The sequence below is a fragment of the Mus pahari genome, chromosome 15, assembly GCF_900095145.1.
Source record: "Mus pahari chromosome 15, PAHARI_EIJ_v1.1, whole genome shotgun sequence".
NCBI lineage: Eukaryota > Metazoa > Chordata > Mammalia > Rodentia > Muridae > Mus > Mus pahari.
Window position 1 is genome coordinate 75725123 of NC_034604.1, and position 26137 is coordinate 75751259.

The following is a 26137-nucleotide window of genomic DNA, read 5'->3' on the forward strand; positions in this document are numbered from 1 at the left end:
CCAGGCAGAGGTGAGAGTGTCCAGGCAGAGGTGAGAGTGTCCAGGCAGAGGTGAGAGTGCCCAGGCAGAGGTGAGAATGTCCAGGCAGGGGGATTCTCCTTTTGGTGCTTCCTGGTCATTACAGAATCGTGTGTGGCAGCTCATACAGACACTCACTTCAGCAGACACTGGGAGCTGGGATCTTGTAGTTTTCAGTGCCAGTTGTCTACTAAGATGAGCCTCTGACATAAGCAGCCACACACATGCACCATACATCATCTCTCTTGTAGACAAGTGGCCCTGTTCACTGATGAGCTCGGATGACTTCCTGCTACTAGTTATGTTTGTTTTCATAAAATCCCCATGTAAGTAACATTCATGAACCACGCAGAATCATGACTGCAAACAGACATGGCCTCCCGGGTCTTCAGCTCCCGGGTCTGTCCCTATCAGCTGCTTGTTGAGTGTGGCAGAGGCCAGGTAGCCCCCCCTCAGGCCCCACCTTGCTGGATGTAGGATGCGTGTGTTTAATCTCTGCCGGTACCCCAGCAGCGCCTTGCACGTATGCTCACAACCTTTGCATGGGACAGATTAGAGAAGAGGAACCCGGGCCTGCAGGGGTTTCTGTGTACAAGGGGAGGGGGCGGTTCAGGCAAAGGAAAAAAGTGAGGGGAATGGTGGTTAAGTGGATGCGTGCACCATTAAATGACATCATACAGTAGATGTGTGCACCATTGGATGACATCATACAGTAGGTGTGTGCACCATTAAATGACATCATACAGTGGATGTGTGCACCATTAAATGATATCATACAGTTGGTGTGTGCACCATTAGATGACATCATACAGTAGGTGTGTGTGCCATTAAATGACATCATAGAGTAGATATATACACCATTGAATGACATACAGTAGGTGTGTGCACCATTAGATGACATCATACAGTAGATGTGTGCAACATTAAATGACATATACTCACAACAGTCCTGACCTTGACATGGTGAAGGAACTGTCCTTATACAGTCACATGGCTAGGGCGAAATGGTCTTTGGATTCTTGGGAAATGCTCACAAGCAGCTGGTGTGATTGGCATGAGCCAATTCAGATACAATATCTAACCTTCACAGGCCCTGCTGAGTCATATGAAAGTATGTCATTTAATGGCTGCAGAGTGGAGGTCAGCACCTGCAATCTAACGCCAGAGGTTTAGTCTTACATTTACTTTACCAAGGAGTTGAAGCTGGGCAGGTATCTTCCACTAGCACACTCTTATCTTTGCAAGTCATTCTGTGTACAACCTCACATTAAATTCAGTGGCTAGAGAAGACAACAGAGCCGCACAGAAAGGGACGTTCAGGGTGCTGAGTCGTGGTTTGTAACGAGCAAAGTCTAGGTGGCTTTCATCCTCAAAGCTAGAACTTGCTGCAGCGTGCCAGTAAACACACACGAAGGTGTATTTTTAGACAGGGAAAACGGTATATCCCACAAAATGTGACATCATGTTCTCTTCGGGAGTCAGTCTTTGTAAACATTCTCTGACAGACCTCCCTCTTGTCGGGCTCTGGCTGCTTTGCAGAAGGGCAGTGGGTGTTAGTGAACTGGGTCATTTTATTGCCACTCTTGGCAGCTACCAATCTGGAGAATTTAAATGGGTGTAGTATTTACAATATGTGTATAGTTAAGTGTTTTGAGAGATCGGTCCTTTTTGTGACTTCAGGGTATAGTGGTTGGTGTTTGTATAATGGCAAACAAGATCTTAAGACCTGGTAAAACGCACTTTTCACTGTTCAAATTTGTCACCTACAAATGTTCTCAATTCAGAGCATTGTTTGCATCAGCTGTGTAAGTTCTTACTGAGATTTCAGAGAATTGGTTCTTGGAGGTTTATTTCTCTCATGAGAAATGGGTGATGACGGGATCTGGGGCTGTCTTGTGTGCACTGACCTGCCTCCTAGGCGATGACTAACAGCCCAGCCGCTTGTTGGGGACAGTTATCTGCTCTGTGCTTCAGCGGTCCTCTCGGTAACGTGCCGGTGACGTGGATGCTGTTTCACAAAAAAGCAGAGGACCGAGATAACATCAGCCCGATCGTGTCAGCCACTGCAGCTTGTGTTTTCCATGGGGAGAGGGCTGGGTGTTAGGTGAGAGACTGGAACTAGGGCAGAGCTTGGAGTCAGGCGAGTTTCTGTTGCTTGGGGTGACTGGCATACTTCTTTGGAGAGACAGGACTGATAGGAAAGGTGTTTGTCTCCGAGGCTGGTTGTTTTCAATGCTGTCAATTTCTCAAAGAATTTGAAAAAATGTTTATTTTACCCACCAGGGTGGGGAGGGTTCTGTTGTGAGTCAGGCTCTTGGCCACTTTTAACCTGGACTGTTCCTGAAGTTCAGTGAAGGCTTCCTAATTCGACATAGATTTTGAAAGTAGAGATTTATGAATTTTCAGGGTTTTTTTCTGGTGTCACACCCCTTCAGTTTTCTGCATTTCTGAGCTATTTGCAATCTTGGTCTTCATGGTGATGGGGGAGGATGCCTGCATCTGACCTACCGGCTAGTGTCCCAATAGCAGGGGAGCCCAACAATCTTAGGGGCACTGTTGTACAGTCCTTTGCAACAGCAGACTCCATCCAGGCTGCTCAGATGTGGGAGGGTGGTTTCTCTGAACCTAGAAGTGGGGCTCTTCATGGACACCTTTAAAAGCTGGGAGCTGCTTCAGGAATCTGGGTCTACTGTCAAACCCTAGCACCTCTCTGAGTGGTCTTGGAGGGGCAGACACACATGTGCTTATCTAGAGAGCCCCACGGAGCAGCCTGGCGCCTCCTGGGCTGATTGTGTGTTAGCTTTGTCATGTTTACTTTCCTGGTGACAAGTCACTGATAGAAGACTCAGAGAATAGTGAAGAGTGAACCACCACTCGCAGGAAGACTAACTTCAGAGCAGGGCCAGGCAGGTAGGTGCACAGCAGGGCCAGGCAGGTAGGTGCACATAGTGGATGCTCTTGCCCTTTGATTCAAAACCCCGACCCTGTATTGAATTAAAGTCTGTTACTGTCCCAGTAGGTAGTTAATAACTAGGGAAGAAAGCGCCCATCCTTGTTCACTTTTGAACGTCTCTGAGTGCAACCCTTGGTTCCTGTGAGCATGTTTTCACATTAAGAGAAAAGGCACAGCGGTTTCTTGCCCTGCACGCTTTCTTGTTCAGACTTTGTTTACTGTGGAAGATAGAGTCCCACTTAGACCTTCAATGTTTTCCTGTGCTTGTATGTGGTGTCCACTGCTCAACCTGAGGTTCAGAAAGAAAGGTTTTGCTGGAAAGACCACAGTTTCCTAAAGAGTTGTGTAGATGCTTCCCTGTGTCTGGGTGCTGATGTGATGGGGTACTCACACCAATTTAGGTGGGGCTTGCCAGAATCTAAAGAATCTGAATTCACCTTCTTCGTCCCTCTGTCTCCCCGTCCAAGGGAAGCATGGCTGAACCCACTTTCAGAAACATGTGGCTCCTTTTCTCTGATGCCTGCAGGCCAGGGCTGCCCAGGGCACTGCCCCTTTCTGCAGTTGGTTGTGGGTCTGTGTCCTGTCTCCTGTGAGTGGAGGAGGGCTCCCAGGAAAGCATGTGTGCGTTCAGGTCTTGCTATTGGAGGGGAAAGGATTCTCCTCCTCCTCCTCCTCCTCCTTCTTCTTCTTCTTCTTTTTTTTTCTCCGAGACAGGGTTTCTCTGTGTAGCCCTGGCTCTCCTGAAACTCACTTTGTAGACCAGGCTGGCCTTGAACTCAGAAATCCGCCTGCCTCTGCCTCCCGAGTGCTGGGATCAAAGGCGTGTGCCACCACGCCCGGCTTAAGGGGAAAGGATTCTTGGTGGTCTGAGGATACAGGAGACCCAGCCCAGCACTGTGGCTTGCACACTCCACAGCAGTGAATGTATTCCTTCATGGACCTCTAAGGGACCCTAGTCTGGGGACACTGAGCCACAGTTGTTCCTCCTGTGCAGAGTGGCTTGTGAGGAGAGGGCCTCTTCATTGTTCGGGCATCCCCTATTTGTTCAGATAATATGTGTTTTGTCTACAGAAGTCAGATAAGCTTGCCCAAGATGTTAATGATGTATTTTAATTCATGGCTCATAATTCTGCAGTGTGACTTTCGAGGCCCTTCCATTGTCTCCAGGAGAACAAGCTCACAGTGTCCAGTAGTCCAGATTGGCAGCTCCCACGTAGCCTGTGGGGTGTGCTGGGCCCTGCACCCACTCCGGCTCCTGCCCAATGTCACGTTGAGCAGAGCCCCTGCCTCTGTGTGATTTGTGTCCCAGGGCCTCTGTGCTCTGCCTCTGTAGACAGGCTTGTTCTTTAGGCTGCTTTCTAGCTTGAGCTGCTTTATAAATGGATGCGCTGGTGGGGACATTGCCCTGGCCCTCTGGGCCTCCTGACCCCCAGTAGGCTATGTTCCTGGTCCTTTCCCCCTGTTCACAAAGGAGAGAACACATAGTCACATTCCCACAGAAGGCTTCTAACCCTAGCAGGCACCAGGCTCCTTTACAAACACAGTTTCTGTCTGGAAGAGGCTTCAAAATGGCATGGACACAAACCACCTGGTCTTGGGGAAGCCGGAGCAGTGTAAAACTAACCAGAGTTAATGAGTGAGTGGGAGCTGAGCAGTCCCTGCACTCATCAGAGCTGTGAAGGCAGGACGTCTGACACCACTGTCAGATGCAGTGGTGGCTCTCTTTTCCTCAGCAGGTCAGATGGAGTCCTAGCCCTGCCACACAAGCAGGTCAGAGGGCATCTCAGTTGCCCCTCCCCCAGCAGGTGAGGTGGAGACCTTGTTCCTCTCCCCCAGCAGATATGTGGGGGATCCCTGGCTTTTGCTTTCCCCCGTCAGGCCTTTGTTTCTTCTCCTCCTACAGCTCCTGTTCAGACAGACATCACATTGACAGACATCACATTGGGAGCAGGGTTGCTCAGGAAATGAGTGGATATCAGAACACATCTGAAAATGTGCTCTCTCATTCCTTTCTCAGGGTGACGTTCTGATAAGTAGTGTCAACTTTGCTAGTTTGGGGGAAACAGGGAAAGCATGCAGCCTTTGTTCTGTGTTGGTCCCACTGCCAGGCAGAGAGCTCAGCTGGACTGCCTGTCATGAAGTTCACGTCAGAATGTACGGACAAACCAGGACAAGGCTGCAATCCCCTAGTCAGAAAAGTATTGTTTCAGATGTTAGAGAAAGCTTCAGGGGCTCCTGCTGAACCCTGCTTCCTTGTTCTGCCCCTCTGTGGGGAGGGTTTTGTGCCTAGAGTTGGCGAGGGGGTACTTCTTAGGTCTTATAGCCCCCCCTCCTCAAAACTGAGAAACCACTGTTCATTTGGGCAGACCCTAAGTGTTGAGAGTTACGGAAAAGCAATTTCCGAGCTATATAGCCGAGTCCCAGCTTCCCTGAGCTTGTGTGGGGGATGACGGTGACTAAGGAACCACTAAAGGGCTGGGAGTGGTGTAGGTTCCAAGAGTGTCTCTGCTTTCCTGTGTGCTTCTTGCTGGAGTGGCATTCGAAGCGTGCATAGTGTCTTTGTGATTAAATTCCCAGTTTCATGCAAACAGGAGGAATAACAGGGCACACACCTCCTACCAGGTCCAACGTCCTGAGTGTTGGGTGAGTCTGTAGAATGCCTTGAAATAATAGTTCATCATAATTTGACCTACAAGTATGAATGACCCAGCAGCGCTCAAGTGCCACTCAATCCGGAGTCCATAGTAAAGTAGGGTTTTACAGTGCCCTGATGCTGAATGAATGCATTGGCTCTGCATTGTGGTGTTCATGACCCTGGGTGAGTGAGGGCTTTTTAACTGTGCTGAGCAACCTGGTCAGGGGCAAGTTAAAAGGTCCTGGGGGTGCAGCAGTCATTAGCTCCATCTTAGGGCTGTCCCAACCTGCTCTTTTGTCCCTTTGCATTGATGGAGCCAGATGCTGCTGATGTCAGTGAGCGGGTGTGTCTGGCCACCTCATTCACATAGTCTACACTCATTGGAAGTCACCGAACACCTCTGAGATGCTGAGCATCTGTCCTGAGTGCTGAACGGTGCAGCTCCTGTGCATTTAAATCCAACTCAGGGAAGGAAGCCGTGTAGGGCTCATAGCATCACCACCACAGCAGCTTGAAGATGGAGAAACAGGGAGAAGGTGAGCGAAGGCGGAGTTATGCTTCTAGGGTTGGACGTTGATCTGAGTGAAAGGCAGAACTGGGTGTTGGTCCAGGTGGTCTGATGTTGGTCACATCCTGTTGTCAAGCACTTCCGTTCATCTCGGTGTCAGTGGCTGAGGTGTGTCAGGAAGGCTGTATGGGGGCGGGGTAGGATAGTTTCACTCCTGGGAGCTTGAGTCCTGGAGGTATTCAGGGGCGAGGTGCAGGGTACAGGGGTGCAGGGCACAGGCATATCAAGGGTCAGATTCTTCCTCATAGACTGAGTTAAGGTGTTCTGGGCTCATGGTAAGAGCTGGAGAGGCCTGTGAAGGCTGGATGTCTCCATGAGGTTGGTGGCACTGTACCCAGGGTTGGGGATGACTGTGTACTATGCCTTGCCTGGAGGCGATTTCCTAGATGACTCTGCACCATGCTCTGGGACAGCTTTTGGTTGGTGGTGGGGTTCAGAGATAGCTGCGGAGATGCATACAATCATGGAAGACTCTACTTGTGATTGGAAAAGGGTCATGGGGTTGCCCTGATGCTGAGTCCAGCCACTCTGACTGAAATCCAGTTCCCTCGTGGGACCTTGGCAGCTCTTACTGGTGGGGCACCACTCCTTCTGGAAGCTTCGCTTGGCCCAGCTGGCACACGGTCAGCATACTGTTTTATTTGTAACCGGGATTGGGGTTTGCTTCTCCTTTAACCATGGAGCACCGTCTGCTCACCTTTCCTGGCTCTGTTCCTGCCTTTCCCAGCATGCTCTGCTACCCAGTTAGCTGAGAGCTGTGCTTGGCCTGTTCTCATGGTTACTCTAGGCAGACACTTGGGAAGGACCTGATGAGTCCTTGGGGTGCTGGGACTCACATGTCATTCTGTAAATGGCCTGTAGCTCAGTTGCAGTGCACTGCCTTCCCATAAGCTGGAGTTTCTTTTTGGGGTGCTTATTCCTCCCAGCCTCAGAGTGACCCCAGGTCTACCTGTGGCTGAGGCTCAGTGCGAGTGCGAGTGGGTAGTGATGTGTCTGTCCTGTGGGGTGGAGGGCTTCTCATCGAAAGGATGTGTGTTCCCAGTCTATGGAGTGTGATACCTGGCCGTCACTTTGCCTGGCTGAGTCCCCTGTATGATCAGGGAACAGGAAAAGCCCTCTTTTTCCTCTGGGGCTTTGCATCCTGGTCTCAGGTCCAGGGAGAGTCATCGTCCAGGTGGTAAAGGGTCAGAAGAAGCTGTTTGTGTGTGACACCTTGGTGCTGTCCAGCCTGGGCTGGCCTTGTGCTGTGTCTATGGAATTACCTCACAGTTCAGCCATATGGTTTCCTTCCTGTCCTTTCTCTTTCTTGGTATTCTCTTCATCTCCATATGTGTTTACCTAGGTGCGTTAATATTCTACTTCGCCTTACTTTTAAGACTGATTATCTAGCTTTTATAAAGTGAAATACACTATTTAGAAATTATACATAGCACTTCCTAAAAAGTATTCTCTGCACCTCCAGAGAAACTTAAGCACAGAACAGAAGCCCATTGGAAATCTCTTTTAAAATTCCAAACGGTCAAAACAGATCATCAGAGCCTTGCTTGTCTAATTCTGAGTTTCAGCCTCGGGAAAAATTGGTACATGTCATATAAAACCCACAGAGTGTGTCACATGAGCCCGCTGTCCTCACACCAGCAGAGCGCACCCCTTTGAGTCCCCTCCTCCTGCTTGTGCCCCCTGGACCACTGAGTCACCCTGGCCTAGGCAGCAGCTAGCATCTGCTGGTTTTCCAAGGCTGGTTACTTGCAGGTTGAGGCACTTTCTGGACACTCTGGCCAGCCAGATGGTCTTGACTGTTTAGTTAGACCCAGGTGCCACATGTACGTGAGCCATTGCTCATCAGGTAAGAGTGTGATGGTAAATCCTTGGAGACTGTCCTAGCCACTGTGGCCTTGGGCTTTAAGGACATTAAGTTTGTGTGGCTGGTTGGACACAACTGTGATTGCTTCAGTTAGCCATCAGTATCTGCAATCAGTATCTATGGTCAGCTTTGCAATCGACACCTCTGATTAATAGCAGTTTGAACCTGTAGCCAGAGACCAGTGCAGAGATACATTGGTTTGGCCCCTGAGTGAGCCCATGAGGATCTGTGGTGGCACAAAGCCTTGGTCTCCAGCCTGCATGAGAAGGAGCGTTGCCCCGTCTCTGGTCACAGTGGCGAGGTCCCCACGCAGTAGTCCTTAGCTAATGACTGGCCTTGCCTGTGACCACCCTTTACTTCTACATGACGGTTATTTTCTCTTCAGTGCTAGTAGTGCTCTGAAGTCCCGTCTGGGGGGTCTCCTGGGCTTTATTTCAGGGCTTCTTACTGAGGAGCAAGGCAGTGCTCTCTGTGGCACCGAGGCCCTGCCCTGAGTGAGGGCCTTCCCCTTCCTATGGGACCTGCTGGTCCTGGGTAGAGCTGTGAGACAGTTTGGAGGATGGCTAGGTAGAAAATAGAACCCCCTCCTCCCCCACCCCGTCTCTGGGCTGGTGAAGGAAGGTGTCCACTTGTGATGGTTTGGGAAGGCTGGAGTCAGGCTGAGCATTGAGGCAGTAGGAGGAGAGGATGGGCGTGTGTCAGTGGGCGAGCAGAGCCACACAGAGCATTTGGTAGGTCTTCTGGGTGCACATGGATGTGCATGTTATTCCCTTATATCCCCAACAGGTAGCAGATGTTCCAAGGGTGTTAGATACAGACAAGGGAGGGGCAGAGGACAAAGCTAGCTGTGTAGTATAGTCAGAGGTGGGGCTTCACACCTTAGCCCCTAGCTGAGGCTGAACAGGTGTCTGTGGAGCACGCATAGGTGGCTGCACCTGCACCTGCAGGCCTTCATGCTTCAAATGTTCCCTTTTACTCCAGGTGACCCGTGGGCTGCCTCTGGAGTCCTTGCTTGCCTGTGGCTATTTTTCCAAGACTTGTCTAAGGCTTTGGTGTGGCTTTTAATTCTCTTGGGTAGCTGAATGGAATGAGACACCATTGATGAACATATGTTACTAGACTGCAGTCTGAAGTTACTTTGGGTTCATTCACATCCAAGACTGTGGTGTTTTTTTGTTTGTTTGTTTTTTTGTTTTTTGTTTTTGTTTTTCGAGACAGGGTTTCTCTGTGTAGCCCTGGCTGTCCTGGAACTCANAATCCGCCTGCCTCTGCCTCCCGAGTGCTGGGATTATAATTTATCACTATATAATTCATTGCTAATTCTTTAAATGTACAAGATTTTTTTATACCCTATTTTGTCTTTAAGTTGCATGTACCTAACTTTTCATTAATATTTTTATATGTTTCTCATTTAGCATTTTCAGGTATACTAAAGTAGTGTCTGGGAGAAGGTGGTACTTCCTAGGAATCATTTGCCTTTTTTATTACATCCTTGTTAATAACTATACAGCCACATAAAATGTCTTAATAAAATTGTTTAAATTGGCTTGTCCTTGAGACATGGTCAAGAAGCTTATAATTTTGCTTTACTTTTGGGGCCAGTGGTCTTTGGGCTCTGTATCTGCTGTTTGGCTCTTGTGGGCAGACTGTGGAAGAGCCAGAAAGGCATGCCTTGCAAAGGCTGCCTAGCCTGGCCTCCATATGCTCGGTCAGTTGTCCTAGAGACCTGTAGGGGCGCTGTCTAGCCTGGCTTGCTTTTGTCTATTTAGGTTCTTGGAGACCTGTAGAGGGCACTGCTCAGCCTGGCCTGGCTGTGTCCATTTAGGTTCCTAGAGAACTGTAGGGGGCTTCTCCCCTGCATGCTTAAGCATGTGTCATGACAGCAGGCTCTGGTAGGGAAAGCCCTTCCAACAGAAGCAACAGCTGTTCTGTGGCAGGTAGCCTTGTCCCAGTCCATCTCATGGCCCCTGCCAGCCCTGGATGGTCTGGGGTCTCTCTCCAGCTCCATGTGTGTTTGAAGGTCACTTTCAGATTTCTACCTTGTGGAGTGTTTGTGGTCACGCAGCACTCAGAATACGGAGTTCCTGAGAGGATGCTTGAGAGGATGCTTGCAGGACGCCTGCCATACCCAGTGTTTGCAGCAGTGCTCCCCCTGCTGGCTGACCGCTTCTTTCCTGGCTCATTGCAGTGAATAGGTTCAGGGGATACCCAGAGCACACAAGGAGCTGGTACCTGAGGCTCTCTAGGAAGAGACAGACCGGTATGTGTTTGATTAAGACAGTTGTGAGCACACTGCTAGACCAAAACGAAAAACTAGGCACGTAGCTTCTTTGTGTTTTGTACAATTCTGAACAGGTGAATTCTCTCTCTGTGTCTATCTCACTCTCTGTGTCTCTCTCCTCCCGCCCCCCCCTCTGTCTGTCTGTCTGTCTGTCTGCCTGCCTGCCTGCCTGCCTGCCTGTCTGTCTGTCTGTCTGTCTGTCTGTCTAAGCATCATAGCCTGCTCTGCACTGAACATAAGTATCTAGGCTGTCAGGGTTGGATGGCTGTCGTGCAGTGGGTAGGACCCAGGGAGAACCTTCCTGTTATTCTCTGGTGGGTGGATAGGCGTGGGGTTGGACTGGTCCTACATAGTGATGTTGTGTAGACTGAGCAAGGCTTGGGCACTATCTTTTGGGCACTGTTAGGGTAGGTTTGACGGTGACCTCTGAGGACACAGTGAAACAGGAAGGGAAACCACAGGACCTTGTGGTCAAAAGCATCCATCCTGGAGTCAGGACTCAGTCCTGTGGCTGGAGCTTGGGGTCCCTCTGAATACATGTGAGCAAGGAGTCCGTGTGGGAGAGAGAGTGTAGGCCAGGCCAGCCAGTGTGGTTGCCAGCACTTGTACACGTAGCCCAGACGGGGAAGCTGCCAGAGGATCTAGCTCCCTGACTTCAGCCGCTGGGGCGTTCTGATTGCGTCCCTGTACTTTTCTAAGAGGGCTTGCCTCCCTAGTGTTGAAACCAGCCGAAAACTTTTTTAGCTACTGTCAGCTATTAACCTCTGAAACTTGGGACGGCGGGTTCTGGATCCAGGCTCTGCCTTCCATCCTCGGTCTCTCTGAGGATGTTGCCTTACATCCTCTTGCATGGAAGCCTTCTTTTCTCTATGCTCCTGTCCGTAAACACGTTTCTGTAAGGATTCTTAGAAATTTACTCTTTTGGTGGAGGTGAGGTAGAAGTTACTCTAGCATGAACTATTAATTTTAGTTACTGACCTTTAAAAGGGCAAATGGCTGTTTGTGTTTCCATGAGTGTCCTTTTCCTTTAGTTCAGATCGATGGATTATCATGGTGGAGTATACAGAACTTGACCACAGGCAATGCTGTGCACACGGCTGCGTGGATGCTGTACTTACAGGGCTTCTGTCTCTTTCTGTTACAGGTGCTTGCTGCATCTGCCTCATCACAGAATATGCACCTACTCATCAGAAGTCCCTCTCTCCGCTCTGGGCAGCAGGAACCCCTCTAAGAATGGAGAGATAAGACACTTCAGGCCCCTACGACGCAAGGCTGTGCTGGGACACTCGTGCCATCCTGATGGATCGCAGCAGAGAGGCTGAGATGGAGCTGAGGAGAGGACCCAGCCCACCCAGGGCTGGCAGGAGCCACGAAGTAGATGGGGACAAGGCTGCCTGCCACAGCTGCTGTATCTGTGGCAAGAGCTTTCCTTTCCAGAGCTCCCTGTCACAGCACATGCGCAAGCACACGGGAGAGAAGCCCTACAAATGTCCCTACTGTGACCACAGGGCTTCTCAGAAGGGCAACCTCAAGATTCATATCCGCAGCCACCGGACAGGGACTTTGATTCAGGGGCATGAGCCAGAGGCGGGCGAGGCTCAGCTGGGTGAGATGCGTGTCTCTGAGGGCCTGGATGGGTGTGCCAGCCCAACTAAGAGCACCTCTGCCTGCAACCGCGTGCTGAATGGGGCCGTGCCGATGGACGGCAGCAAGATTCTGCTCAGGAGCAGCCGCAAGGAGGTGGAGGGAGCGGCCGGCGCCCAGGAAGATGCTGAGGCCACAGTGCCGTGCTCCTTCTGTAAGAGCCGGTTTGAGCGGAAGAAGGACCTGGAGCTGCATGTGCACCAGGCCCACAAGCCGTTCAAGTGCAGGCTGTGCAGCTACGTCACCCTGCGGGAGGAGTCCCTGCTCAGCCACATCGAGAGGGACCACATCACCGCACAGGTGCCCAACGGCAGCGAGGCCTGCGCGGAGAACGGCAAACCTGAGCTGAGTCCTGGGGAGTTTCCCTGTGAGGTGTGTGGCCAGGCCTTCAGCCAGACCTGGTTCCTGAAGGCACACATGAAGAAACACCGGGGCTCCTTTGACCACGGCTGCCACATCTGTGGCCGGAGATTCAAAGAGCCTTGGTTCCTCAAGAACCATATGAAGGCGCATGGACCCAAGGCAGGAAGCAAGAACAGACCCAAGAGTGAGCTGGATCCCATTGCCACCATCAACAATGTGGTGCAGGAGGAAGTCATTGTCGCTGGCCTGTCCCTCTATGAGGTCTGCACAAAGTGCGGGAACCTGTTTACAAACCTGGACAGCTTGAACGCCCATAACGCCATACACCGTAAAGTCGAAGCCAGCCGGATTCGAGCCCCGGCTGAGGAGGGGGACTCAGAGGACCCCCTGGACACTAAGCAGTTCTTCTTACAGTGCCTGAATCTGACACCCTATGTGGCTGGTGATGTGTCCCCCAGTGGGCAGGCTGGACGGCGGGTGGCCGAGTTGGACCCCGTCAACAGCTATCAGGCCTGGCAGCTAGCTACCAGAGGTAAGGTGGCTGAGCCGGCTGAGTACCTCAAGTATGGGACCTGGGATGAGGCGCTGGCAGGGGATGTAGCCTTTGACAAAGACAAGCGTGAGTATATACTGGTGAGCCAGGAAAAACGCAAGCGTGAACAGGATGCTCCATTTACCCAAGCTCCTCCGAGGAAGAGGGCCAGTGTACCTGGGGACCCCATGCTTTCTGGCCACCTTGACCCCCGGCCAACCTCACGCCCCAACCGCAGGGCCTCAGCCACCACTAGCCAGGGCAAGTCCTCTGAGTGCTTCGAGTGCGGCAAGATCTTCCGCACCTACCACCAGATGGTGCTCCACTCCCGTGTGCACCGCCGTGCACGCCGTGACAGGGATCCTGAAGGGGACAGGGCAGTGCGTGCCCGTTGCAGTTCACTCAGCGAGGGTGACTCAGCTTCCCAGCCAAGCAGCCCTGGCTCAGCCTGCGCCATTGCTGACTCCCCTGGCCTGGCTGAAGAAGTGGTGGATGACAGTGGTGAAGAGGCTGTGCCTGAACCCGCATCAGGTGAGCAGGTGTACCTGGGCGGATGAGGTTGAAGTACCCCGTGTAGCCCTTTGCCCGGCTGGCCCTGTACCCAAGCAGTCTTGGTGGAGGGACTATGTCCTCAGGTGCTCCTATGTCTTGGTGACCTGTGCCCTATTTCTGGCTCTTGCTCTGAGGCTATGCGTTGGGTACCCTGCGCCTGCTGGGTCCTGGAGGCTCTGCTGGTCTAACTGATGCTGTCAGTTCCTCCTCGCTCTCCTCTTTGCTACTCACATACAAATGCTGAATTATTAATTAATTAGTTAATTAATTTATTAATTAATGAACACCTTTGGTTTCTTAAGTCTAGGGTCTCATCTGGGTGTCTGTATTCTATAAGTAAGGAGGGAGTCCTCTGACATGTCCTTTTGTTCTCTATGTATGACACAAATATACACACACTTGTGCATGTTTAGAATACACATAAACAATACCACATATAAACATCAAAACACTAAAATCATACACATACTTGCGCATGTACAGTCATACATTCAGATACACAGACATGTACATACTCATGCACATAGGTGCACATCACATACATATATGACAAACACATTCGTGGAAACGGGTCATAGATAGTATGGTGGTCTGAAAGAATGGCCCCCATAGGCTCATGTGTTTGAAAGTATAGTCATCAGCTGTGGTAGTCATCAGCTGTGGTAGTATTTGAAAGGATTAGAAGGATTAGAAGGTGTGGCCTATTGGAGTGGGTGTGGCCTTGTTGGAGGAAGCATGTCACTGGGGCCCCCCCCCCCCCCACTCTGTCCTTTCCTTTCTCCTGCCTGTGGATCATGATGTGGTGCTCTCAGCTCCAGGGCCTTCCTGCATGTCACCAAGCTCCCCACTGTGATGGTAATGCGTGAAATCTCTGACACTGTAAGCAAGCTCCAGTTAAATGCTTTCTTCTGTAAGAGCTGCTGTGGTCTCTCCACAGTAACAGAACAGTGACTGAGACATATACTGCAAACACATATACACAAACACACGTGCATATACACAAATATGCAATGGATACATGCACATATGTACACATCACATATTCAGACATACCATACACCCCAAAATACACACTTACTCTGCACAAGCACATATGTGTACACACAAACATGAACATGAATACATCACACAGGCATAGAAACACTACGCATAGACATCCCAGACACATGCATATATAAAAACCATGCATATACACAAACATGAATGTGATCACACATGCAAGGAAGCCCAAATAGATGCCAAAATACACATGTATACTTGCTTACACACAGATAAGCACACATGTATATGAACACATAAACATGTACATATTGCAACACATGCATAAATACACACATGTAGATATTATAACACAGAACACTTACTGATAGACAGTCATACATACCCACATATTTAGCATGTACTGAATACATGTCATGTGCTTGTTTTTGCACACATATGCACAGGTGCACACACACACATACACACACAACACAGTACATGCTCATGCACACACATGTTCCTCTCCATTCTCATTGCCCGACAACTGGGTAGAGGCTAACTTATAATCTCTGTGTAGTTATAACTAATATTTTCAGATTCAGATAACCCCTTGGGCTGAGAGACTGTTAGTTGGAACAGATTTCTTTTCAAACAGCAGCCATGAGAATTTTTCCAGAACCCTGGCTTGGCATTTCATGGTTTCCCCATTTTAAAAATGAACCTTGAGCATTTGCCGCTGCCTTTATTATTTTGCCATGGGCAGTTGCCCTGAGGACAGGCAGTGGCTCACATGGCCAGCATGCTTCCTTGTCTAGCAGCTGTTGGGGACTGTTGCTTTTCCTTGAGGTGGGGTGCTTGTAGGCAGAGGAGCCCCGTGCAGAGCTCTTGGGTCTTGTTATGTGTGTGTCTGCTAAAGTGTTAGGGAAGCACTGTATCTTTTTTCCACTCTGAGGAATATTTTTTTTTCTTTTGTAGTATTAAAAATTGAGCCCATGTCCTTGTGTAGTGTGAGGTGAGCACTCTTCTAGTGAGCAACACTAGTGTCTTAGACTCACTCTGGAGCACAAGCTGGCCTTAAATGTTTGATCCTCCTGCCTCAGTCTCCCAAGTAGCTGAGGTTACACGCCTTCACTACCAGGTCCAGAAGGAGGGGAAAGCTTCTGAATGCTGCCCCCATTCATTGTGAGAAAGTCACGTCATTCCTAATGAGCTAATCCAGTGGCCCCTTCAAAGTTACTGAGCCAAAATGAGTTCTGCTTTAAAAAGCTAAAAAAAACTACTTTACAAGAATTATGTTTGTGTTCCTGCTTGTCTGTTTATATGGCATGCACATGGAGTTCAGAAGATGTCAGGTCTCCTGAAACTGTAGTTCTAAGTGTCTGTGAGCTTTTAGGATGCAGGGGACCAAGCTCTCATCCTTTGTAAGAACAGCATGATTTCTTCATGCTGAGCCATCTCTGCAGCATTACTTAAAAACATTTCTTCTGGAATTTATTTGTATTTATTAAGTACCAGAGACTGTTATTTCCTTTACACAAGAGTATGAGAATTTTCTCTACAAAAGCATCCCCTTTTCCTCTTCTTGTGGAAGTGTCTCCTGCTGGCCCTGAACTTACTATGTAAGAGAGGAGGAGCCCGAGCTCCTGGCTCTCCTGCCTCTATCTCTTCAGTGCTGGGAGTGTGACTTATGCTGCTAGCACAGCAGGCTGTGCATTGCTAGGTATCGAGCCCTGAGGGTTTGTGCATCAGACAAACAGTGCCACTAAGCAAAATTTCTTACACACACACACACACACACACACACACACACACACACAGAGAGAGAGAGAGAGAGAGAGAGAGAGAGAGAGAGAGAGAGAGAGAGAAAGAGAGAGAGAGAGAGACTACATTATCCTATAATAATACTGTGTCATCTTTGTTTTTAACTATGGGGAAAGAGAGGAAGTTGCAACTTAGTAAGAGAGAAGAGAGGTTGATGTCACCGTGGGAACATATCTGTGTTGAGCAGCCTTGTAGATCTGCTAAGGTCACTTTTTGTGATTCCCAAGGACAGTGTCTTTCCACACTGAGAACACTCAGGCTTTCTCTGATCAAGGAGCAGGCAGTGGAATATTAGCAATAAGTTATGGGATCGTAGCTGTCCCTGAAGGAAACAGGCATGTTACATGGCTGTATCATATGACCTCTCTCTCTCTCTCTCTCTCTCTCTCTCTCTCTCTCTCTCTGTTTGGAAGGGTCTACTGAGGTTTTTGGACCAGCCATTTTTGAAATAAACCTCTGCATGCTAGGATCTGCTCTTTCCTGAAAATACGCGCAGAGATTTGGAAAATGCCCACCTCTCTTGCTATTAAGATTGCAAGTTTTTAAACAAGGTGTTTTATTCTCCCACAAGATGTTGATGGACTGCCTGCGTACAGCTGTGGGGGCAAGTCTGCAAACATCAGTGATGCTGAGAGTGGAGCTTTTTAGGAGAGCCAGCCTGGCATAGCTGCAGTTGAAATTGCCATTCAGATGTCTGTGTTAATCCCATTAAATACATTTCACTCTAATCTTACCTGAATAGCACTTAGGACCTCAGGAGTTGATGTGGATGCTCTTTTCTGGATCTGCCTGTAGGGGGCTGTCTTGGTCATAGTGGTTTTTTTCTGAACATGAGCTGGGCCAGGAAGCCTTTATCCCTGACACGTGTATCTCCATGTCATTGTGAAGAAGGTGGCAGACAGCAACTGAGCTGTGGTTTTCAAAAGTGATTTGGCAAAGGTAGAAACTATATATTTGAAGATTGCAGAAGTTTATATTTTTAATTAAGAGAGGTTCAAGGTATATATGTGTATAGAACTCCAACATTTATGCACACAAGCCCAGCTGGCAGCTTAGAAAACCATCACTTTGGAGGTATAGACCCCAAGTCTGTAGGTTAGAAGAATGTCTGTTCAGACTGCGTTTAGTGATTGACTAGCAATACTTGAAGGAGTGGCAAGAAAGCTCACAGGGTCATCTCCTCAGGTGCACTTTGAGTTTGGCCATCCTGAACTGCTGTCCCTGAGCTGAGAAGCTAAGCCTGGGGGGACCAGTGCAGGTCTCACAGGTTTTCAGCTTGTCCTGTGGGGCAGCTGGGAGCTGGCTCTGCTGTTTACACATTGCTGCATAAGCACTGATTTGACCACCCCTGTTACAGTGGCCTTGCGTTTTGTGGCACCTGCCTGCAGCACCCGTCTCCGTATATTTAACAGATTGTCACAGGGTTGGACGTGTGCTGGGTGTGGAGCTTACTTAGGTAGAAATAGACAGAGGAAATCTCTCCCGTTAGTTCTTATTTGAAATGAAAATGCAGCCATGTTCTCTCCAACTCCTATGTACTGTCTCCTTCTGCCAGTTTAGGCACAAATTCAGCTCACGGAGGCTTAAACCACTGCATCTAACTCTTTGTGAGACCTGAGGACCAGAACTCAGGCTATCAGGGTTGTGACTAACGCCCTCTGAGCTGCCTCCCGGTCCGCAGCCCTGTTCTTTAAGGAGGACCTGGTGCTGTTATGGGTCGTATCCCGAGAATGCCTGATGGTGGGAACTCAAAGTGATTGGTTCTTGTCACGTAGATGCATCTCTTGGCTGAGGCCTGAGTGTGCACTTTGTCCCTTGGTGTCATGTGTGTAGAGAAGCCCCTATGTCTGTCAGAACCCCAGGCGAGCCTTCCTGAACCCAATGGAGCTTAGGGCACAGGGCAAGGCTCTTCCTGACTTGCCTCTATCCCTCCTGCAGAGTGTGGCTCTCCTCGTGGGCGTGGCCCCGGCCATGGTCCTCTGCTTTTGCAGGGATTGGTTGGGTGTACTCATGATTGGTGGGGTGTACTCATGTTAGAATTTTGAATTGTATATTAGATTTGGATTTTTAATGCTGGAACATGAAATCTGACTTGGTGAGTGTTTTGTTAGGTGTTTATCTCTGCTCCAAGTTCTTAAGCTTTTATTTGTATGCTTAGTTTTGGGGTGGGAGCATTTCCAGAATAATTTCTTATGTGCTAGATCTAATTTGAGGCTTGTTTTCCATGAGAGTTTGTAGATGCACCCTTTGCTTATACAACTCGCATATGTCTCTGCATATTAAAACGACTGACAGGCTAGTGGTGGCACGTGCTGTTAGACCCAGTGTTTGGGAGGCAGACATGGGTGGATCTCCGTGTGTTTGAGGCTAGCCTGGTTTACAATGTGACTTCCAGGCCAGCCAAAGCTACACAGTAAGACCTTGTTTACAAAAACCAGTTTAGAGATCTGTGCAATAGAACTGATTTTAAGACGAGAAGGTAGTTCTTTTTTTTTTTTTTTTTCTGGACTCTACTCAATTCTCTGTGTGCGGTTAATGTATTAATACACTGTTAGAGGAGGCCCAGTACCTGCGTTATTTGCAGAGGGAAGCCATCGATTTGAAAGAAGTATTTTCACAGACTAGTAAGACATTTGGGCTGGCTGTTAGCTGCCAAATATGTTCATATAAAGACTTGCCAAGTCTGTTATTCATGTGCTTGCTTTAACTCTAGAATAATTACTTTCAGCAGTTATGAATAAGCTGTATTCCAAATTTAATGTGATTACTGGTTTCATTTAATAACCTAATTGGTTATTGAAATGTAGTGCATAAATGGTAACTCAGAGCTGTCGTCTTCCAGCTTGCCTCCTATAGGAAACTGTGGACATTCAGGAATCTGACGCCTGACAGCAGAAGAGAAGGGCAGGTGCCTTCCATCACAATAAAATCTAGTGTTCTGTACACAGGACCGACTGCGCAGTGTTGAGTGCCGTGTAAATACCACAGGAACAGTTTCTGGAAGGACTGGAAAGTTGGAGACTGTCTTTGATACTGAAGTGATGGCCTGGTTCCCAGTCCTTCCACTCACGGTGTCCCCTGGCCTACAGAGGACTTAAGGGACTGTGAGACAGCCCCCTGGACTTGAGGGACTGTGAGACAGCCCCCTGGACTTGAGGGACTGTGAGACAGCCCCCTGGACTTGAGGGACTGNGAGACAGCCCCCTGGACTTGAGGGACTGTGAGACAGCCCCCTGGACTTGAGGGACTGTGAGACAGCCCCCTGGACTTGAGGGACTGTGAGACAGCTCCCTGGGTAAAGGCCTTTGCCCCAAGCTCGGCCACCTGAGTTGGGTCTCTGTAACCCACATGAGGGAAGGCAAAAGAAGTGAGTCCTGTGAGTGTTCTCTGACTGTCACATGCTGTGGCAGCATGTATGTGCACATATATGTGCATAAATACTGACTCTGCAAGGCTTAAAAAGAGTGGGATCTAGAGCCTGAGAACTGAGAACTGACAGGCACAGGGTTTACAAGGATAGGATTTTAGTGTACATCTTTATTTTTTACATTTATTTATTTATTTTATGTATATGAGTGCTTCATCTGCATGTACACCTGCAAGCCAGAAGAGGGATCCCAGTATAGATGTCTGTGAGCCACCATGTGGTTGCTGGGAATTGAACTCAGGTCCTCTAGAAGAGCAGACAGTACTCTTTACAGCTTAGCCATCTCTCCAGCCCAAGAATATGATTTTACATGATATCATCATGATACTGAACTGGGAAATGGTTAGAGCATGGTGGGAGTTTCCTCATTTTAAGAAATGCCAGGGGGCATAACCTTCTCCAAAATGGTATGGAATTGCAGGGGAGGCTCCTAAGTCAAATTGAACACTGGTGTCGTGGGCCTGCATTGCTGGGAAGAATCAGAAAGGTGACCAATGAGCAGAGTGGGACATTTGACATTCCAGGCATGAGGGAAGTAGTCTGGAGGTACTGGCTAAGACCAGTGGTTTCTATGGCAACAGTCAATAGGGACGGATAGAGGCTCTCTCTGCTGGTGTGCTGTTCTGTATGCCAGGGGTAGACAGGATGGTGCCTCATCTGAGCAGCTCAGCTGACCTCAGGCCCCCAGCACTCTGGTACCTTCCTTTTGGTACTCTGTTGTCCTGGGTGAGACTCTGGTGGGTAGAAATCAATCCATTTGAATGTGAAGGCTAAAGAATGTTGGAAGCTGCTGCTGGTGTGTGGTTGAGCAGGAGCTCAGCAGGCTCCCCCCAGAGCAGTCCTTACTGTCGCCCACGGCCTTCATCCATTCAGCAGCTGACAAGATCAGGGTCTTCAAGTGTATCTTCCTGACGGAGGGCTCCCGGTCCCTCACCAGGCACACCTGTCTCTGACGACCCCAGAAGTGAAGAGGGAGGACAAGGAAGAGCAGTTCTTGCTCACCTCACCTGCTGAGGAGGTGGCTTTGGGCGTGTTGGGAAGGATGGGATGCTGTTCAAAGCTGGATGCATCTCTGATACTACAGCGGTTTTTAGGATTCTGTTCAGCCATTGCTTAGTTTTACAAGTTGTTCGCAAGTGTGCAGTTTCTGAGCAGTCCAGATTATGTTTGTGTTGTCAGACGGGAGACTGTCTGTCCTCTGCTGACTCTTGTCAGCTGCGGCTCTGAAAGAAAGCCTTTTATCTTGAGCCTCCTTGGGTCTTTGGAATGCACCAGTGTAAGGATATATTCATGTGGATTCTGTGTGTAGGTTTTGATAACTTTGGGAGCCCAGTCTGTTTGCCTTGCTCCCGAGCCTGTATCAGTATCTCCTTGTGTCTTAGGGAATCTTCTATGTGGGTGGGATGACCCCTGCCTCACCTCTGTCTACTGAGAGGTGTAACACGAGTGCTGGGGATAACTCGGAGAGTATGAGCCATTGAACTAGCATGTAACACGAGTGCTGGGGATAACTCGGAGAGTATGAGCCATTGAACTAGCATGAGGACTGAGAGTTCCACGAATGGCCAGGTGGGCTTCGTGACCACCTGTCAGCCAGCCTTAAGGAGGCAGAGGTATACCGAACCTGGCAGTATGTCTAGGATACTTTATCCCAGCCCTGGGGATGCAGAGCCTGGCAGATCTTGTTGAGTTTGAGGCCAGGACTATGTACGTGAGTCTGTTTCAAATAAACAGCAATAATAAAAAAGGCAGAGCTTGCCCTGGGGCAAGGTGGCGATCTTTGAGCTCTGGGCTCAGCAAGAGTGACTGCCTCAGAAAGTAAAATGGAGAGAGACAACAGACATCAGCTCAGGACTTCCACACCATGCAAACATGTGATGCACATACCTACTACTATAACGTGTGTGTGCACATGCAGCACACATGCACAGATGCACACACAGACACACATCCATGGACACATGCAAACACAGAGAGACACACAAACACAGACATACAGAGACAGACACAGAAACACACAGACACTTACAGACACATGCACACACACACACACACACATACACACACAGAGAGACAGACATAGAAACACACACAGACACCCACAGACACAGAGACAGACAGACATACCCAGACACTCACACACATGCACACAAGAGGCACATATGCTCATGTGTACACCACCACCCACACATGTACATGGACACAGACATATGTACATGCATACACACGCCCTTGTATGTACACACACGTACATACACACAGGTACACACAGACACACAGGTACACACAGACAGACACACAGACACACACAGATATAAACACATAGAAACATATACACAGAAGCACAGATATATAGAGACATACACAGAAACACACAGACACAGACAGACAGACAGACAGACAGACAGACACACACACACACACACAGTGTTACAGCGCACTGGTTTATTCACTTGCTAGCTGGTATTCAGGCTCATCCCTTTTCCTAGGTTCTGAGCGGTGGGCAGTGTGCTCCGAGTGTAGCTCATGAACACAGGAAGAGTTTTCTGTGGTCGATGCCTGTAGTAAGCGGCTGCTTCCTGGTGTGTACACCTTCGTGCAGAAAGACTCTGCTACTTGAGCTTAATAATTCTCACAGGACCATCCTGGCTTCTAGCGTTGGGTCTGTGACACCCTGACAAGCCGTGTGAGGAAGGAAGCTCACTTTGGCTCAGTCTAAGGCCCAGCCCATTACGGCTGGTTGGTCATGGCAGGAGGAGCTGGAGGTAGTGGGTCTTATGCCCACAGTTGGGGAGAAGAGGGAAGGGAGGGCTGGTGCCCACACTCTGCGGCCCATGCCCGTCTTGTCACACGGTGCCCAGCCTGGGGAATGCCTCTGTCCACCTTCTGGGTAGGTTTTCTCATCTCAGTTAACTTGGTTAAGCTAATCCCACATAGCCTGGCCAGAGTCTATCCAGTCTATAATCCTTCCCAGCTATGCATGGGAACTTGTTTGGTAGGTGACTGTGAATGCTCACAGTGACAGCCAACACTACCCATGGCACCTACCATATGCCATCATGGCTGTGTATGCTTTTTCTGCTCCTAGGAATCAGAATTTGTTGGTATTTCACTTCTCCGGAAAGACAGACGTGGAGAATTGTGTTGCTTTTAATTTTCGTTTTTCTGATTTTTGTGAACCTTGGTACGTTCCCAGTGTGTGTTCTGCTTAGAAACTGAACTTAGGGTTTCTTGCATGGTAGGGAAAGCGGTCTACCAGTGAGCTCACCCTGATCTTTTCGTTTTTTAGCTTACGGTTTTGGAGATTTGAATATTTTATTTTGTGTGTTTAAGATACTTCCTTCTAGTTTTTTTTTGTTTGTTTGTTTAAAATGTTATTTATGAAGTCTTTTATGTGGGAGTTCAATAGTCAGTTATCCTAATTTCCTTTTATCATCCTTGAATTTTTGCATATGAATAGAGAGTCATCTTTGTCCAGCTGTGAAAATATTTTCACAGAGTAACTCCAATTTTTATTACATTTTCTCCATTCCACACAGTGGTAACTCACATGGAATCTTGCATGCTTCCTGTGAGAAGTTCTTAAATTTTTCCATATTGATATCTAGTATACTGAACTTTGTTGTGTTTTGTTTGACAGAGAGACTGTTTCTCTGTGTGGCCCTGGCTGTCTTGGAACTTGCACTGTAGACCAGGCTAGCCTCAGACTCAGTGATCTGCCTGCCTTTGCCTCCCCAGTGCTGGGACTAAAGGCGTGCGCCACGGCCCATTGTGCCTGGCCTTTCCTACCGTTATTCACTTGCCCAAATTGTCAGCTGCACCCTGCAGCGTGTTTCCGTTGCTTTATGGACACGGCTTGCCGACCGTGAGCATGTCTGAGGATGAGAGGGCTACACAGGTTCTCTCAAGGTTGTCAGTCATGTGTGGGAACCAAGATGGAACAGTAGCTATGGTTGGTGTTTACTGCAGTCTCTCCGTCCAGGAGATGGGGAGGAGGGACAGAAAGTGAGGCAGCCAAGGCAGGAATCTGGGCTCCTAAAGCTGCAGCCCTCTCTTCCCTCCCACATCCCCCAAGCCCCAAGGCTGAAGCTCGGCTTCTTTGTAATCTCAGGAAGTACTTGGCAGAGTATTTCACCTCAGTGATGCTGGTCCCTTCTTAGTCAGCCTAGACAGCTCCCGTCTGCAGCCTAGAGAGCGCTTCGCTTTTCCCCAGCGGCACAGAGACAGATGGCCTCTCATGTACAGTGTTAGTGTGCTCACACCGGCGTCTGCGTGCGTCCAGCCTGGGGTGGAATGCATGCGTTGCCTTGCTGGAGCTCACTTGTCCAGATAGCGTGTTTGTATTTGAAAGTTGAGGTTGCTAGATTTGGTAAATAAAAACACAGCATGAGCAATACAATTTGGAGTTTAGATGAATGTAACTACTTTGATAAAGCATACATGTATCCCATGTGGTATTTGGGTGTAAGAGCAAGGTTCCCGAGTGGGCTCATTCTCCCAGAAAGAAGTGGGTCAGGTTCTTCAGGCAATGAGCACAGTGGCCCCTCCCACATGCTCCTACAAGTGTCACCTTGTCCCAGAAAGTGTGTCCTTCATTTGTCTTCTCCTGGGATTCTCTGGAGTTCTTCGTTTTGAGGTGTTGGTGGTGACTCCTGTTAGGGGGCATACACATGCACTGATCACATGGATCACACCTGCTCAGTAAGGTTTTTCTGTTAAGAATGCACTTGTGGTTTTGAACAGTGTGTGAATAGTGTGTGAACACTGTGTTCAGTGGCCAAGGCATCCTGAAGGGTGCCACCATCCCTGTCTGGTGCTGTGGCAGGGCCAGGTAGCTAGCCTTCTGAGTGGGAATTGCTCATCTTGTGTATTTAGGATTTTCACGGAGTAACTCCCATTTGCTTGTAGTAGCAGCACCCCTCTTTCCATGTTGAAAGAACTCTCAAAGCAGTGTGTTCATGTAGTGTGAGCAGGCGATTTGTCCATGAGTTCCCCCGGTGGGTGCTCTATCTGTCCACTGTTTTACTGACTACAGCCTGAGAGATCACTTTTCTGAAATGTAGGTGACTAGCCAGACAGCTATGAGAGGCAGTGGTGAAGGTCGTGTACCAGAAGCTCGGCAACGCGAGCCTCATGACACGCCATTGTGTTTTTGCTGATGGACATTTTAGAATTCTGCATTTTGTCCTCCATGTTATGCCATATCCATTTAACATTTGTAGAAAACTTGTCCTCTAGCTGTGCCAGTCTAGGCCTGTTCTATGTTCCCATGTCTTATAACTTGTTTATATATGTCCTTTAAACAATGTGCATGTATAGTGTTGTATATGTGAGTGTATGGTAGTGAGTGTGTGTATGTGTGTGTGCATGGGTGTGCTTGTGCCCTGCGTGTGGTGGTGTACAGCTCTTAGTTCAGTGCATGGTGGATTCCCCTTCTGCTCTTCATATTCATTTGTTTTTCTTTCTTTTTTGAGAATTTTCTATATGAGTACTTTTATACCCTTTATCTTTCTTTCTCCTTCCCACTCCTGCTGTGGTTCCCTAATTCTTTCTCTAATGCCCTCTTTAATTGATTTTACAGGAACCCATAGTTGAGAAACTTTGGATATTTTAGAGAGGTTTTGAACTTTCAAATTTGGGTGTATTTTAAAGAGTCTGAGCTTTTAAAGTGTTTGAATTTTTAAAAACGGAGACTTTCTATAGTTATTTAAGTTTTATACTGTGATAGTATTATTAATATGAGATCTTGGGGCAACAGAAAGAAAAGTGTATGGTTTAATAGTGATGTTTTGGTATTTAGTTGACAAGGGGACAATTATGTTGGTGAGTTTTGTATCAACTTGACACAAGCCAGAGTCACTTCTTGAAGGGTTCTCAACTGTGAAAATACCATGATGAGATGGCCTGTAGGGAAGTCTGTGGGCATTTTCTTGATTAATGATTGATGTGGGAGGGCCCAGCCCACTTGGGGCAGTGCCACCCTGAGTCAGTGGTTTTGATGACAAATCAGGCTGAACAGGCAATGAAGAACAAGGAGCAAATTGCATTCCTCTTCTCTGTGTGTCAGGGGTACACAGCTCATATCTACCAGACAGAATTTTGTGCGGCACAGCAAGTGCAGCTATAGCTCATTTTAGGCATTGGAAATGTGCATTTTCAGGGTGGCACTGGCTGTGACTTACAGTGAGACGTGGCATGAAAGTGATCACTTGTCTGGGAGATGAGGTGGTGGGGCTGGGGGGTGGAGCCCTGATGCCTGTGCTGCAGGCCCTCCCCGCTCTCATCCTGTGGATAGTAAGCTGTCTTATTTTCAGTTACAGCAGGGCTGGTTGTGGCATCCTCTGCCAACCTTACTGGGAGGACTGACGTCATTTGCATTTTGAAGTTTTTCTTTGGTCTTTTGGGTTATGTATATTAAAGGGAAAGCAGAGATCATAATTACACTTGAAATGAAATTATTGCTAAAGGATTTTTGTTTCTACTTTAATTATCTTTTTA

The 26137-nt window shown here is 48.6% G+C and overlaps 1 protein-coding gene across 8 annotated transcripts in view; it reads left to right on the forward strand.

Annotated features, from left to right (window-relative positions):
- Znf516 (zinc finger protein 516) overlaps positions 1–26137 on the forward strand; it is a 93788-nt gene that overhangs the window by 33691 nt on the left and 33960 nt on the right. For all 8 annotated transcript variants that reach the window (XM_029546887.1, XM_029546886.1, XM_029546890.1 and 5 more), the window contains one exon: positions 11464–13389. In XM_029546887.1, coding sequence (XP_029402747.1) covers positions 11619–13389 — 1771 coding nt within the window. In that variant the 5' untranslated portion in view covers positions 11464–11618. The remainder of the gene's footprint in view (positions 1–11463; positions 13390–26137) is intronic.